Source organism: Bufo bufo, chromosome 2 (genome assembly GCF_905171765.1).
Source record: "Bufo bufo chromosome 2, aBufBuf1.1, whole genome shotgun sequence".
NCBI lineage: Eukaryota > Metazoa > Chordata > Amphibia > Anura > Bufonidae > Bufo > Bufo bufo.
This window is the reverse complement of record NC_053390.1, coordinates 772841437-772856895: the sequence shown is the minus strand read 5'-3', so window position 1 is coordinate 772856895 and position 15459 is coordinate 772841437. Positions and strand designations below refer to the sequence as shown.

The 15459-nt window shown below is 42.6% G+C and overlaps 1 protein-coding gene across 1 annotated transcript in view; it reads right to left on the bottom strand.

Annotated features, from left to right (window-relative positions):
* The window catches only part of LOC120991051 (cytokine-dependent hematopoietic cell linker-like), a 156568-nt gene that overhangs the window by 102698 nt on the left and 38411 nt on the right, over positions 1–15459 (bottom strand). The window contains exons 2-3 of the mRNA XM_040419944.1: positions 10595–10623; positions 4170–4195 (exon numbers count right to left, since the gene is read on the bottom strand). Coding sequence (XP_040275878.1) covers positions 4170–4195; positions 10595–10623 — 55 coding nt within the window. The remainder of the gene's footprint in view (positions 1–4169; positions 4196–10594; positions 10624–15459) is intronic.

Here is a 15459-nt window from a genome sequence, read left to right as displayed (position 1 = left end):
AGAGAAGAGAACGACGCCCCTTGTCACTACCCTTCACCTTTGCCAATTGGACCTGATGTAAATGTAAATGCAGATGAATTACATGTATGTATGCCTGCATGTCTCTATTTTCTATTTCAGGTAGAGATTCCAGTTGGGCGGCCCATGATGGAGTACGAGGGCGTACTCAGCTTAAAGAAGTGGGGTATGTAGTGTACGGGAACTGTAATACCCGTCACTACCAAAGTGTCACTTGGTGTGCTGTCGTCCCTCCTTAATTATGGGGAAGTTGTTATATGTCAGTTTTATAAAATGTAATGTGATGCATGTATTTTCCTTATACTGAAACTTGCATGTACAGGCCTGCAGGGGTGTCATTCCAGCTTCTAGTCGCTAGAGGGAGCTAGAGAGCCCTAGTTTATATAAGGCCCAGTCAGGAAGTAGAAGGGAGACGGAGTCTAGTGTCTGTAATCTACAGTTGGAGATTAGACAATGTCTGAGACAAGTCCAGGCCTGAAGCCTGCTGTCCAGGAGAAGATTCCCTCCTGAATTCCCATATGCAGAAACAGGAATATGTTAGATCAAGAGCCTGAGGAAGTGTCCAGAAGCTGAGAGAGACAGAGGCAAAGATCAGGAAAGCAAGAGGTACTAAGCATAACAGAGGAGGTACTTATTAAAGCTATAGCCAAGGATATAAAGCCAGAATTAGGTTAATGGGCCTTGGTGAAGAATTGCTGTATTCCAGGATCAGACAGAATTAGAGTGCAAGCTCCTGTGCTGCAAGTCCTGTGTTCAACACTCTGTAATTACCCTGCTATAACTGAATTGCCTGCATCGACCGAATTGCAAAATCGACTGTATGCTTAGGAACTGCGTTTCTATTATTGTCTCTGCTCGAAAAACTACTAAAGTTGGAGTTCTGTTTTAAAACTACGTTTCCTCAATTTATTCCTGCATCCGCAAACGGCGTGCCACCGTTTACTTGGCACTGGCGTCACGAACTATTCCTTACCTATACCTGCCCTTGCAGAGAGTCAGCTGTACCAGGTTAGTGTATATTGCACTACATCACCCAGAAACACCTACTACACACAACTTGAGTACGCTGCACTTGGAAGACGTTAAGACTACACTGGAGGAATACTTTTCCGTTAATCAAACAGATGATATTTCACAGGGCACTATATGGGAAGCACATAAGTGTGTAGTGCGAGGAATCTTGGTGAAATATGGCTCCCGTATAAAAAAGGAAAAAGAACGCAAACTAAGAGAGCTGAAATAGCAAAAGCGTTTAAGTTTTTTTTTGCAGAGCTGTATAATATATACACACAAAATCCAGCAGCGTCAAGCCCAGGGTTTAGAGATAGAATCAAGCAATATATTGGGGAGTCAGGCTTTTCCAGTCTGGGTGAAGAGGAGCTGAATTTTTTGGAACTCCCTCTGACTATAGAATTGAAAGATGCCATCAGTCAATCAAAGGAGGGGGAAAGCTCCAGGCCCGAATGGGCTGACACTCAGATATTATAAGACTTTTGGAGAAACCCTGTCTCCATACCTGTTGGCAGCTTTCAACTCAATAACCAAGGGCAACTATACGCGTGCTTATATTGCTGTAATCCCCAAAGAAGGTAAGACGCTTCACAATGTAGCAGCTATCGCCCCATATCACTGTTTAACAGTGATTTAAAATGGTTTTCAAAGATGTTGGCCAAAAGACTATCAGATGCTATGGGAAATGCCATTCACCCGGACCAGGTCGGTTTTTTGAGAGGCAGAGAAGCGATGTATAACACGATAAGAACCATTAATGTGGTCCACTTTGCCCTGTCGAGGAACCTGCAGATGATGCTCTTGGCTACTGATGCAGAAAAGGCCATTGACCGGGTAAATTGGATCTACATGGAGCAAACCCTGAAGAGTTTTGGACTCTGGAGCAACTTTTTGAGCTGGATATCGGCTCTATATAGGGAACCATCAGCCAGGGTGCGGGTGAATGGTGTTCTCTCAGATGAATTCCAGATAGGAAACGGCACAAGACAGGACTGCCCCCTCTCCCCGCTGATTTTTGTCCTAGTGCTAGAACCATTTATATGTACAATTAGATCGAATATGGACATGAGAGGAGTTAAAACTGCAGAGTGGGAACACAAAGTCGCAGCCTATGCGGATGACTTGGTGTTCTATATTACAGAGCCACGGATATCACTTCCAGCCTTAGTGAAAGAATCGGAACAGCTTTGCACACCTGTCTAATTTTAAGATTAATCGCCAAAAGTCAGAGGCTTTGAATATCTCACTCACTAAGGAAGTGGTGGAGCTGCTGAAGAATAGCTTTGGATTTAAGTGGTGTAGAGATGCTTTAAAACACTTGGGGATATTAATCTCGGCCAATCTAAACAAACTATATAAGTTAAACTTTATACCCTTGATAGCTTCGGTAGAGAAATTATGCACCAGGTGGTTGCAAACCCCATTCTCCTGGTTCGCGAGGTGCATTATCTTTAAAATGGCAATTTTTCCCAGAATACTGTACCTGTTTCAGTGCATTCCTGTAAAGATCCCCCAAGAATTTTTTGGGACTTTAGATGCATTTCAATATCACTTTATCTGGGGGGGAAAACCAGCTTGGCTTAAGAGAGAAACTCTTTGTTTACCAAAAACTAAGGGAGGGCTAGGAATACCAGACATTAAAAGCTACTATATCGCAGCCCACTTAACAAGAATTTTGGATTGGTGTCAGCAAGCTTGTTGCAAACTGTGGGTAATAATCGAACAAGCCAGTAGCAACATCCCTCTTCAATGTGCCCCCTGGTGTAGAGCAGAAGATATTAGAGAACTTAAAAAACATGTAACTGTAGGCCCCTCCCTAGAGATATGTTCAGAGAAGAGGGTGAGAGAATATATGTTACCTTATAACTCAGCTCTCTTTCCGATCCTTGGCAACCCAGCGTTTTTTTGAGCAGAGGTAAAATCAGGGATGTTCAGGGTGCTTCATTTTTGGTCAGAGCAGGGGTGGGTACAGGACGCACCCATTGTGGGAGAGTCAGAGAGACATCTAAGGGCATGGCGTAGCTTGCAATTAGGCCATTATTTAAGATCTTTGCCGCATAAAGAAAGTTTTGTAGAACATCCAACAAATTTTGAGACTATATTGATCCAAGAAGAACCTGTGAGACATAAACTCACAGTAACATACGAGTTGTTGATCAACTCAGTGAAATCAGATATCCCTTCGTTCGTATGCAAATGGGAGAGGGACCTTCAAATGGAGATATCTGATAAACAGTGGTCAATCCTGTATAAGCTCGTGGATGCAAGAACCAAAACGAGTTCAAGAAATAAATCCAGAGATAAGTTCGGCCTGTTGGAGGTGCAATGAGGCGGAGGGCACGATGCTACATATTTTTTGGGCTTGTCCGGGTTTGATCGCTTTTTTGGAGACAGTGAGTAATGTGATATGTAAGTTATCGGACTTAGACATACAGCCTAATCCAGCATTATTTTTATTGCAACATAGCAATATTCCAGTGAAGGTGTACAAAGCTCCTTACTACACTTTTTGATAATAGCGGCACGGGCATGTATACCACATTTATGGAAACAAAAGAAAGCACCTACAAGTAAGCAATGGATACAAAAGGTTAATGAGTTTATGCATATGGAAAACTTAACAGCATACTGTCAGAACACATAGGAGGCCTACTTAACCCCATGGGAGAGGTGGATACAGTTTCAGGAGTCTTGAGAATATGAGGACTTAATTTAAAGAGTGCTACGTGGGGCTGCAACCTAGGGGAGGTGGGGATGGTAAGGGGCGGGAAGGGAAGGGAGGAGAGGGGAGGGAGGGGGGAGGGTTGGGTAGGGGAGGCTAAGGAGGTTTTCCTATTTGGGAGGTTGGGATAAGGGGTATAGTATTACACAGTACTGAGTATGGAGTTCAAGCGTACATAGGAATACTACTCTGGCAGACACTTGTTTTTGTTATATGATGGAATGTTGAAATTTTCCTTACGTTTGGAATATTGGCTTGTCATGGAGACTGTGTATGATTCAAAATATTTGAAAAATAAAGAATTGAAAAAAAAAAACATGTTACCGTACTTTATAGACTGAACAATTTTTAGGGTTAAAATAAAGGATATTTCAGGTTAAACTTTGTAAGAAAACTTGTTTGTACATTCAATACTTACATAATCATCAGTAGGGCCTTCTTTTGCTGTAGGGCAATACACAGAGAAGACAATGTTAGTGTCCAGTATTAGAACACCTATTGTTCCATTATTCTTTAATGATATTCACTGGAAAAAACAAAAAAATACTCGAATACCAAATTCATCAATACAATCTTCTGATATATTTTCATATGGAAAACTCACCTAAAAATAAAGAAAAAAATCCACACATGAAAAGTTGCATATAAAGTAGCTACAATAGATAGAAAGTCCTTTAATAAATTCTGCAACTTCTCAGTACTTTAGTTTCAAGTCTTTATGTAGTTGATGCAGGTGCCTGCAGGTGGCAGCAAAGTTCTAAATATTTTCCAGCCTCAGAGTCAGAGGATTGAACAGATGAAGGGCAGCAGGAGAGATTCTCACCGTCCTGATATTACAATAAGATGAAGATTGTATTCCTACATTATATACAGCACAGTGGGTGCACCAAATGTATTCCGATGCCAAGACATACCAGTCCTGATCAAAATTTTAAGACCACTTGAAAAATGGCAAAAAAATGATATTTTACATTGTTGGATCTTAACAAGGTTCCAAGTAGAGCTTCAACATGCAACAAGAAGAAATAAGAGTGAGACAAAACATTTTTTAAACATTCAATTAATTGAAAATAACGATTAAACTGAAACAGGCTGTTTTTCAGCTGATCCAAATTTTAGGACCACATGCCTTTAAAAGGCCAAATCTGTGCAAAGATGTGGATTCATTGTCATTTTCTGTCAGGTAGTCACACGTTGTGATGGCAAAGGCAAAAAAACTCTCCCTTTTTGAACGTGGTCGGGTTGTTGAACTGCATAAGCAGGTTCTCTCACAGCGTGCCATCGCTGCTGAGGTGGGACGCAGTAAGACAGTCATTTGGAATTTCTTAAATGATCCTGAGGGTTATGGAACAAAAAAGTCAAGTGGAAGACCCAAAAAAATTTCATCAGCACTGAGTCGGAGGATCCAATTGGCTGTCCGTCAAGACACTGGATGATCCTCGACCCAAATTAAGGCCCTTACTGGTGCTGACTGCAGCCCCATAACCATCAGACGGCATCTGAGACCGAAGGGCTTCAAAAACAAAAATGTCTTCAAAGACCTCGTCTCCTTGAACGCCACAGAACTGCTCGTTTGGACTTTGCAAGAGAGCACCAAACATGGGACATTCAAAGGTGGAAGAAAGTTTTATTCTCTGATGAGAAATTTTTTTGATGGTCCTGATGGTTTCCAACGTTACTGGCATGACAAGCAGATCCCACCTGAGATGTTTTCTAAGCGCTACAGTGGAGGGGGCGCCATAATGGTCTCGGGTGCTTTTTCCTTCAGTGGAACAATGTAGCTTCAGGAAGTGCAGGGGGTCAAACGGCCGCTGGCTATGTCCAGATGTTGCAAAGAGCATTCCTCATGACTGAGGGCCCTCGCCTGTGTGGTAACGACTGGGTTTTTCAACAGGACAACGCTACAGTACACAATGCCCGCAGGACAAGGGACTTCTTCCAGGAGAATAACATCACTCTTTTGGCCCATCCTGCGTGTTCCCCTGATCCAAATCCAATTGAGAACCTTTGGGGATGGATGGAAAGGGAAGTTTACAAAAATGGACAACAGTTCCAGACAGTAGATGGCCTTCGTGCGGCCGTCTTCACCACTTGGAGAAATGTTCCCACTCACCTCATGGAAACGCTTGCATCAAGCATGCCGAAACAAATTTTTGAAGTGATAAACAATAACGACGGAGATACTCATTACTGAGTTCATGTTTGGAAGTTGGATTTCTGTTTTGGGGGGGGTTTAGTTTTTTTTTTGGAGGGGTGGTCCTAAACTTTTGATCAGCTGAAAAACAGCCTGTTTCAGTTTATTGGTTGTTTTCATTAAATTGAATGCTCAAAAAATGTTTTGTCTCACTCCCATTTCTTCTTGTTGCATGTTGAAGCTCTACTTGGAACCTTGTTAAGATCCAACCATGCTAAATATGATTTTTTGCCATTTTTTAAGTGGTCTTAAACTTTTGATCAGGACTGTAGTTCTATATACACACGTACAGTCAGTACTCACTGTCAGCCTTAAAAATACATATAATACAGCTTTTCTGTGACAATCTAATAATCAATTCCTTCGATTGTAATGAATAGAGAGACCTATGGACTCAGCGCTCAGGGCCTGTAAGGAGGTCTCTAACACCTGGGACCTGTTTGCTCCTCTCTGGCCCAGCGGCACTAACCCAACTACCTCTTCTTCGGTCTTGTCCGATACTGAATGTCGTATCTACAGCCGTCTTATCTGCAGGCCATTTCTTGCTGATGCAGCAACCTCTGTGGCCAACTTCTGGTCACTACGGTCATAATGACCCTTGTTCTAGGCAGGGACTTAGTCTATCTGGTCCGTGGCCCAGTCTTCTGTGCTTCCCCAGTCCATTTGGTGTCACTTTTATTTAGGACGCTCTCATCTGTGCCTGCTTCACTATAGTGGAAGCAGGCAATATTCCCTGCTGCAGCAGTCACTGGTGCAGCAGGGCCTATTTCACTCTCACCCCCAGCAGAGGGATAAGTCCTGAAATGTTGTATTTTCCTCACTGAACTTTATCGTGCTGTGCAGCCACTTTTATCAGGGTCCCTCCTCTCTTCTCTTCTGAGCATTGACACTGCCCAGAATATCACTGCTCACATCACTGGAATCCAGGGCCTTCACTATCTCTTAAACTATAATGAGCCATGCCACTTTGGCTCACATCGGATCTGCTCTCTTAAGGTGGATTACCACTGCTACACCTTACAGCCCTTCATTTATACGATCTGCCCCTATAAAATGAAATGATCTGGGGCTCTGAGATCCATTCAACTATAACTCATTTGGTACTCCATTATATACATTTGGAGGGTGCTTTATAGGGAGGGTGTTTAGTATGGGGGGGGGAATAAAATAACATCATTATAATGCAGCGTAATAAAAATCATGCAACCGCCGCCTTTCCCTTGCACAGTGGCCCATACTATACATTTAGCGGGATTAAACTGTAACTGTGTATGTCTAACTACAGTACCGCCTCTACTGCCCTGGCGGCTGCCATGCCGGCACTGATACTGTGAGCACTCAGTGTGTTACAGACGCCACCTGATTATTAAATACCAAGCACAAAGAGCAAACCGCACAGAACAAACACTTTATCCGATATGACATCTTAAGCCCTCTTTCTTGGCAGCCATTCTAACCTTAAGATTCTTATTGCCATTATGCGCCAAAGAGATTAAGGTTTTTTATTTTACTCGATGATGGTGACATTTAATACTTGTTTTTTTTTTTTTACACAAAGGTGAGAGATTATTACTGCATCCAATAATGTACAGTGTATTCAGGGAAGGGAAACTTACAACTACATGAGTAAAACGACACCAGTGGGCTGCCTGGCGTGGCTTGTAACTTTTTTGCGACATTTCAAATTGTTGCAAATAATAAATGTCATCTTAAACAGGTGTAAATGCATTCACTTATAATAAACATAGAACAGTGTGAAAAGTGGCATCAAGGCAATTGGTGCAAAATTTACAGGGAAAAAAAATGGCATGCAACATGTTATGTGACAAATATACACCAGAAAAGAGCTGTAAATCTAAATAAGTAATAAAGTAAATTTCCCCCTTTATACATTATAGCTGCTCCACGATTTTAATCTCACAAATAAAAATGAGTTGTCCATGATTAGAAAAATAGCTCTACTATTTTCCCGAAACAGCGCCCACTCTTGTGCATAAAAAATAGTCAAAGGGGAATATCCCCACCAATCACGAGAACAGGGGCCCCATACCCCTTGCAGCCCCCCTTGAAATGAATGGAGCAGCCGGTCAGACATGCGTGTGGCCACTCCATTAATTTCCATCGGAATTCTGGAGATAGCGGAGCGCTGTACTCGGCAATCTCCGGAGCTCTCATAGAAATGAATGGAGCGGCCTTGCAAGTGATTTTCATCAGTAATTGTGATCCAAAACCAGGATTGGAGCCACCACAGAGATAAGATATAAGGGAAAGATCTGCTCCTGGTTTTGGCTCAAAATCACTGCCCGAAACACTGACTATGTGAATAAGGCCTCTTTCACACTAATGTATTGGTTCTGTTCCGTGCGGCGGCCGGGACGGATCCAGACCCATTCAACTTGAATGGGTCCGTGATCCGTCCGTTCCGCAAAACGATAGAACAAGTTCTATTTCTTTGCGGAACGGAAGCACGAATCGGAACCGAGTGCTTCCGTGGGGTTCTGTTCCGTACTTCTGTTCCGCACCGCATCTCTGGATTTGTGGACCCATTCAAGTGAATGAGTCCACATCTGTGATGCGGAATGCACACGGCCGGTGCCCCGTGTATTGTGAAACTGCCGTATGCGGCCGGCAAGACAGCCATGGGAGCACTACGCCCGTGTGAAAGAGGCCTAAGGCATAAGTCAGATTCCTGAATGGAAAAATCACACACAGAAAGCAGGGTTACGTTGTTTTCCCTATGTTGCATAACTAGCATGATTGGTCGTGCAGAGGTGAGGAAAGCTGCATAATGACACTCGTGGGACTTGTACTTGATATAAGGAGACAACACAAGGATTTATAGTTACTGATAATATGTAGTTTTTTAGTTATATGAGGTAGAATTGCACATTTATAAAATTACAAAGTGAAGCTAGACTTTAATGGATGTGTATTAGGAAGATTGAACACTAGATGGCGATATTGGCCACTATACTTTTTATGGTCTTTTATATGATGTATTTAGTAAAGGTATTGGTTAATATGTTACAAACCGGATTCCAAAAAAGTTGGGACACTATACAAATCGTGAATAAAAACTGAATGCAATGATGTGGAGGTGCCAACTTCTAATATTTTATTCAGAATAGAACATAAATCACGGAACAAAAGTTTAAACTGAGAAAATGTACCATTTTAAGGGAAAAATATGTTGAATCAGAATTTCATGGTGTCAACAAATCCCCAAAAAGTTGGGACAAGGCCATTTTCACCACTGTGTGGCATCTCCCCTTCTTCTTACAGCACTCAACAGACGTCTGGGGACCGAGGAGACCAGTTTCTCAAGTTTAGAAATAGGAATGCTCTCCCATTCTTGTCTAATACAGGCCTCTAACTGTTCAATCGTCTTGGGCCTTCTTTGTTGCACCTTCCTCTTTATGATGCGCCAAATGTTCTCTATAGGTGAAAGATCTGGACTGCAGACTGGCCATTTCAGTACCGGATCCTTCTCCTACGCAGCCATGATGTTGTGATTGATGCAGAATGTGGTCTGGCATTATCTTGTTGAAAAATGCAGGGTCTTCCCTGAAAGAGATGACGTCTGGATGGGAGCATATGTTGTTCTAGAACCTGAATATATTTTTCTGCATTGATGGTGCCTTTCCAGACATGCAAGCTGCCCATGCCACACGCACTCATGCAACCCCATACCATCAGAGATGCAGGCTTCTGAACGGAGCGTTGATAAAAACTTGGGTTGTCCTTGTCCTCTTTGGTCTGGATGACATGGCGTCCCAGATTTCCAAAAAGAACTTCGAATCGTGACTCGTCTGACCACAGAACAGTCTTCCATTTTGCCACACTCCATTTTAAATGATCCCTGGCCCAGTGAAAACGCCTGAGCTTGTGGATCTTGCTTAGAAATGGCTTCTTCTTTGCACTGTAGAGTTTCAGCTGGCAACGGCGGATGGCACGGTGGATTGTGTTCACTGACAATGGTTTCTGGAAGTATTCCTGAGCCCATTCTGTGATTTCCTTTACAGTAGCATTCCTGTTTGTGGTGCAGTGTCGTTTAAGGGCCCGGAGATCACGGGCATCCAGTATGGTTTTACGGCCTTGACCCTTACGCACAGAGATTGTTCCAGATTCTCTGAATCTTAGGATGATGTTATGCACAGTTGATGATGATGGATGCAAAGTCTTTGCAATTTTTCGCTGGGTAACACCTTTCTGATATTGCTCCACTATCTTTCTGCGCAACATTGTGGGAATTGGTGATCCTCTACCCATCTTGGCGTCTGAGAGACACTGCCACTCTGAGAAGCTCTTTTTATACCCAATCATGTTGCCAATTGACCTAATTAGTGTTAATTGGTCTTCCGGCTCTTCGTTATGCTCAAATTTACTTTTTCCAGCCTCTTATTGCTACTTGTCCCAACTTTTTGGGGATTTGTTGACACCGTGAAAATTGGAATCAACGTATTTTTCCTTTAAAATGATACATTTACTCGGATTAAACGTTTGATCTGTCATCTACGTTCTATTACAAATAAAATATTGACATTTGCCATCTCCACATCATTGCATTCAGTTTTTATACACAATTTGTTTAGTGTCCCAACTTTTTTGGAATCCGGTTTGTACATAAAACTGCATCATTCATTTCTTACCTGTTTCTTGCTGTACCTGCCACTGGTCACTGTGTAAGGTAAAAGACAAAAAAAAAATTAGAGACTATTTTCATTTCGAAAAATGAACAGTGACCAAAGACGTCCACTAATTTCTAATGTAGAATCTTTATTTTTTACAGATCAGTCTAAGGCCTCATGCACACGACCGTTGTTTTGGTCCGCATCCAGGCCGCAGATTTTGCAGCTCGGATGCGGACCCATTCACTTCAATGGAGCCGTAAAAGATGCGGATAGCACTCCGTGTGCTGTCTGCATCCGTTGCTCTGTTCCGTGGTCCGCTAAAAAAATATAACCTGTCCTATTCTTGTCCGTTTTGCGGACAAGAATAGGCAGTTATATTAATGGCTGTCCTTGCCGTTCCACAAATTGCGGAATGCACACGGACGCCATCCGTGTTTTGCAGATCCACAATTTGCAGACCGTAAAACACACAACGGTCGTGTGCATGTAGCCTAACCCAAGTATTGCTTGTGAGCCACATATGACCTTCAGGAAGAAAAAGAAGAATGCCTCATAACGGGACATTTTTAAATGTAAGTGGTATAAAATGTGGACTTCATGTCATGGGGCAAAACGCTCTTTACTGCAGCTTCTCAAGGGGCCACTGCCATATATCATGCCCAGCACCTCAAGCCAAAGCCATTCTCAGAACATAAGTGGTGCATAAGGAAAAATAGATTACTTTCAGCATTACCACCAAAATTCTCCAGTATATCTCTAAAGATAGTAAAAAAAGGCATTTGAGTTAAAACCCAAACCCAGTCTTTCCTTAAAGTAATTTTCCAATTTACATCAATATCCTTTGAAATAATCATCTATAAAGGTAGTTGTAATTTTATGTTTTTCTTTTCCCTTTATTGTTCCTATTTTCCATCCTGGGCTGCGGTCACATGATCATGTCCATGCAGCTCTTTCTTATTTCCTGTGATATGTCCATGGTCGTGTCAGTAATAGGGGAGTGTCTATGTAACTAGCTGAGTAGGAGGAGCTATAATTAGCTGGGCATTGTTAGGGGCGGTGCTGGAGCTGTGGCAGAGAAAAGAGAACTGCATCATGGGTTTGGTTGGATACAGGAACAGGAAGTGCTACCTGTAGGATCTTTGGGACAGTGCTGAAAATAATGTATTTTGTTGTTTTGTCATGTGTCACATGTGGTGTTTAGGCACCCTGCATGTGTTTCTCCAGCTAGTGACAGCTGCACGCAATACTTGGTGCCACAGATATGATGACATTACTGAAACAGAGGCAGACTGGCCATAGACCCTGCTGGTGACCCTCATAGGCCACTATGTTAGGCAGTGTAAAAATGGACATTGGCCTGCGCCACAGAGGGTGGCCTGGAATGGAGCTCAGATATTTTTTGTTTCCTCCACTTGGGAAAAATATTGCTGGGGACATTATAGAGGTCATTCCTAGGGCCACTATAGGGAACAATACTAGGTCATTTTAATGCTCGGGGCACTGTGAGGCACTGCGGGTACAATACTACTGGGGCTACAATAGGGGGAATTCTTATTGCAGGAGGTACTATAGGGGTATTATTATTGGGGCCATTATTATTACTGGGGGCCCTATAGAGGGGCATTATTACTACTAGGGGCACTATTATTACTAGGCCCACTGTAGGGGGCATTATTACTACTGGGGGCACTATATGGGGCATTACTACTGCTGGGGTCTGCAGTATAGTATAGTATTTAGGAGCATTGGGGGCACAAAAGACACAGTATTGGGGGGTGGTAGCAGGATGACACAATTGGGTCACCAAGATGAGGTGTTTCTGTTGAGAAGGTGGTGAGAATAATAGAAAAGTAATTAATCCAAATGTGGCAAACTCTGCAGAGACAAGCCATGCAAGAAGCCTGAAAGAAACCTGCACTAATATTCTAAGCATACAGAATCCCGTAAGCTGCCACCAGAAAATGTCACGAACTATGGATCCGATCGGTCCGGATCCCACAGCTGTGACGTAGTGGTCTGTGACGGAGTCTGCGCACACACAGAGACCTCGCGTGACCGGGGTATTACCATCCGGCTAACACTCCCCCACTACACTTTGGTAACTGCCACCACGTGGGTTCCCGGTCCACGAGCCGACTATCCGGGTCATTCACTATCACACAGATCAGTGGATGAACCGGATATCACTTACTGACCAACCGCAGTCAATCATCCCCAGCTACAATTCCTAAATGCAATTTAACTAACTACCTGGTAACGTCTCTTCAAAGGCAAGGTACGTTGTTCAGCAGCTTAGAATATGGAAGACTTGGCCATTTAGATTTTATAATCTTTAATAAGAGGTAAAAAGCAGTGCATACAAATCTAATGAAAATTACTATAAATCTACAGCATAATAATAACAATATAAATAATCACGACAGTTCAAATGAAAGGGAAAAAGATGAAAGAATACTTAGTTTCTCTGGAGGGTTTCAGATGGTCGTTCATATGTCCTTTTTGAATCCTTGCAAACCCCGTTCAGTATGTATCAGGGGAGACCCTCAAAGTTCTTCTGATACAGGGATATGCCGTCAATGTCCAATTAAGTGTCTGGTGATGTTCCATGTGTCTCTCTCCTCTGTCCTTGTGCACGGATTTTTATGAACTCTCCCATGGGCAGGAGACTTACTCCTGTCAGCCAATGGCAACAGAGTGACTGTGAAGCCTAGGGATTGGCCTCCAAGTGTTTTATGACCCCATCAAAGTTCAGTTCCTACAATGAGGATTATACTTAAGCCCGTATCTCCCTGATACATCAGCATATTTTTATATAGAATACATATTTGCGATCCTTATTTATTTACATACAGAATGAGACCACACACTGTAATGCTGGGACCTGTAGTTCTTTTACCACCCATAGGTGAGCTACAGAATCACATCCTCTGGTCATATTTGATACCCAATTAACCACAATACTCTGTAGAGCCTGGATCTGGTGTCAGAAAGGGCATAAGTTGATTCATAAATGAAATATGAAAGTGGACTGGTTTTATGCCCAGAGCTAATTAAGGGCTATTAGCTCTCCTCAAACCAGACCTGGAAATTAATGACGTCACGCTTTAGCCAGGCTTGACAGCGAGCTGATCTTTATCTTATAGGACAGGATGAGCTGGGCCTGGTATAGCCTTTATGACCTTTTATAGCCGGCCTCACAGAGTAGTGGTAATAAAAGTGTCCATCTATATCATAGGTGACCCAGGCTTCAGGAAGATGAGAGTTCACATTTTTTTTGTTTTTTTTTTACATATGCCAGAAGCATATAAGATGGCTACCCAGAGGAATTATGTATGTATGTATGCCGGCACAGGTAGTGCTTAAAGATCAGGGAGCACACTGAAGGTAGGGCTGGTTTTGTGCTATGGCCCCTATCTCATCTCCTCAGCCCCTTGCTCAGTATCTTAATTAGGGACAACTGGAGAAGGAGGAGAAAAGATTCTGGCATCTTTTGCTGGCACCACAGAAGAGAAGCTTCTGGGGTGGCATTTTGTGCTGCACTATGATATTGCTGGCCTACTTGTGTTGTCCCTGCCTTCTGTCAATTTCGACCTGCCTACAACATGCGGCCCTTTTAATTTTTTTCCAGAGCCACTTTAAGTTTCTTGTCTACTCCTGTACTGAAACATGACATGTATATTCTATATGTTCTCGTGAGTTATTACTTATGAACTGTTCAAACGTTTTATATATACTGTCAGGTCCATAAATATTGGGACATCGACACAATGCTAACATTTTTGGCTCTATACACCACCACAATGGATTTGAAATGAAACGAACAAGATGCGCTTTAACTGCAGACTGTCAGCTTTAATTTGAGGGTATTTACATCCAAATCAGGTGAACGGTGTAGGAATTACAACAGTTTGCATATGTGCCTCCCACTTGTTAAGGGACCAAAAAAGTAATGGGACAATTGGCTTCTCAGCTGTTCCATGGCCAGGTGTGTGTTATTCCCTCATTATCCCAAATACAATGAGCAGATAAAAGGTCCAGAGTTCATTTCAAGTGTGCTATTTGCATTTGGAATCTGTTGCTGTCAACTCTCAAGATGAGATCCAAAGAGCTGTCACTATCAGTGAAGCAAGCCATCATTAGGCTGAATAAACAAAACAAACCCATCAGAGAGATAGCAAAAACATTAGGCCTGGCCAAAACAACTGTTTGGAATATTCTTAAAAAGAAGGAACGCACCAGTGAGCTAAGCAACACCAAAAGACCCGGAAGACCATGAAAAACAACTGTGGTGGATGACCGAAGAATTCTTTCCCTGGTGAAGAAAACACCCTTCACAACAGTTGGCCAGATCAAGAACACTCTCAAGGAGGTAGGTGTATGTGTGTCAAAGTCAACAATCAAGAGAAGACTTCACCAGAGTGAATACAGAGGGTTTACCACAAGATGTAAACCATTGGTAAGCCTCAAAAACAGATTAGAGTTTGCCAAACGACATCTAAAAAAGCCTTCACAGTTCTGGAACATCCTATGGACAGATGAGACCAAGATCAACTTGTACCATGATGGGAGGACAAGAGTATGGAAAAGGAAAGGATCTGCTCCTGATCCTAAGCATACCACCTCATCAGTGAAGCATGGTGGTGGTAGTGTCATGACGTGGGCATGTATGGCTGCCAATGGAACTGGTTCTCTTGTATTTATTGATGATTTGACTGCTGACAAAAGCAGCAGGATGAATTCTGAAGAGTTTTGGGCAATATTATCTGCTCATATTCAGCTAAATGCTTCAGAACTCATTGGACGGCACTTCACAGTGCAGATGGACAATGACCCAAAGCATACTTGAAAAGCGACCAAAGAGTTTTTTAAGGGAAAGAAGTGGA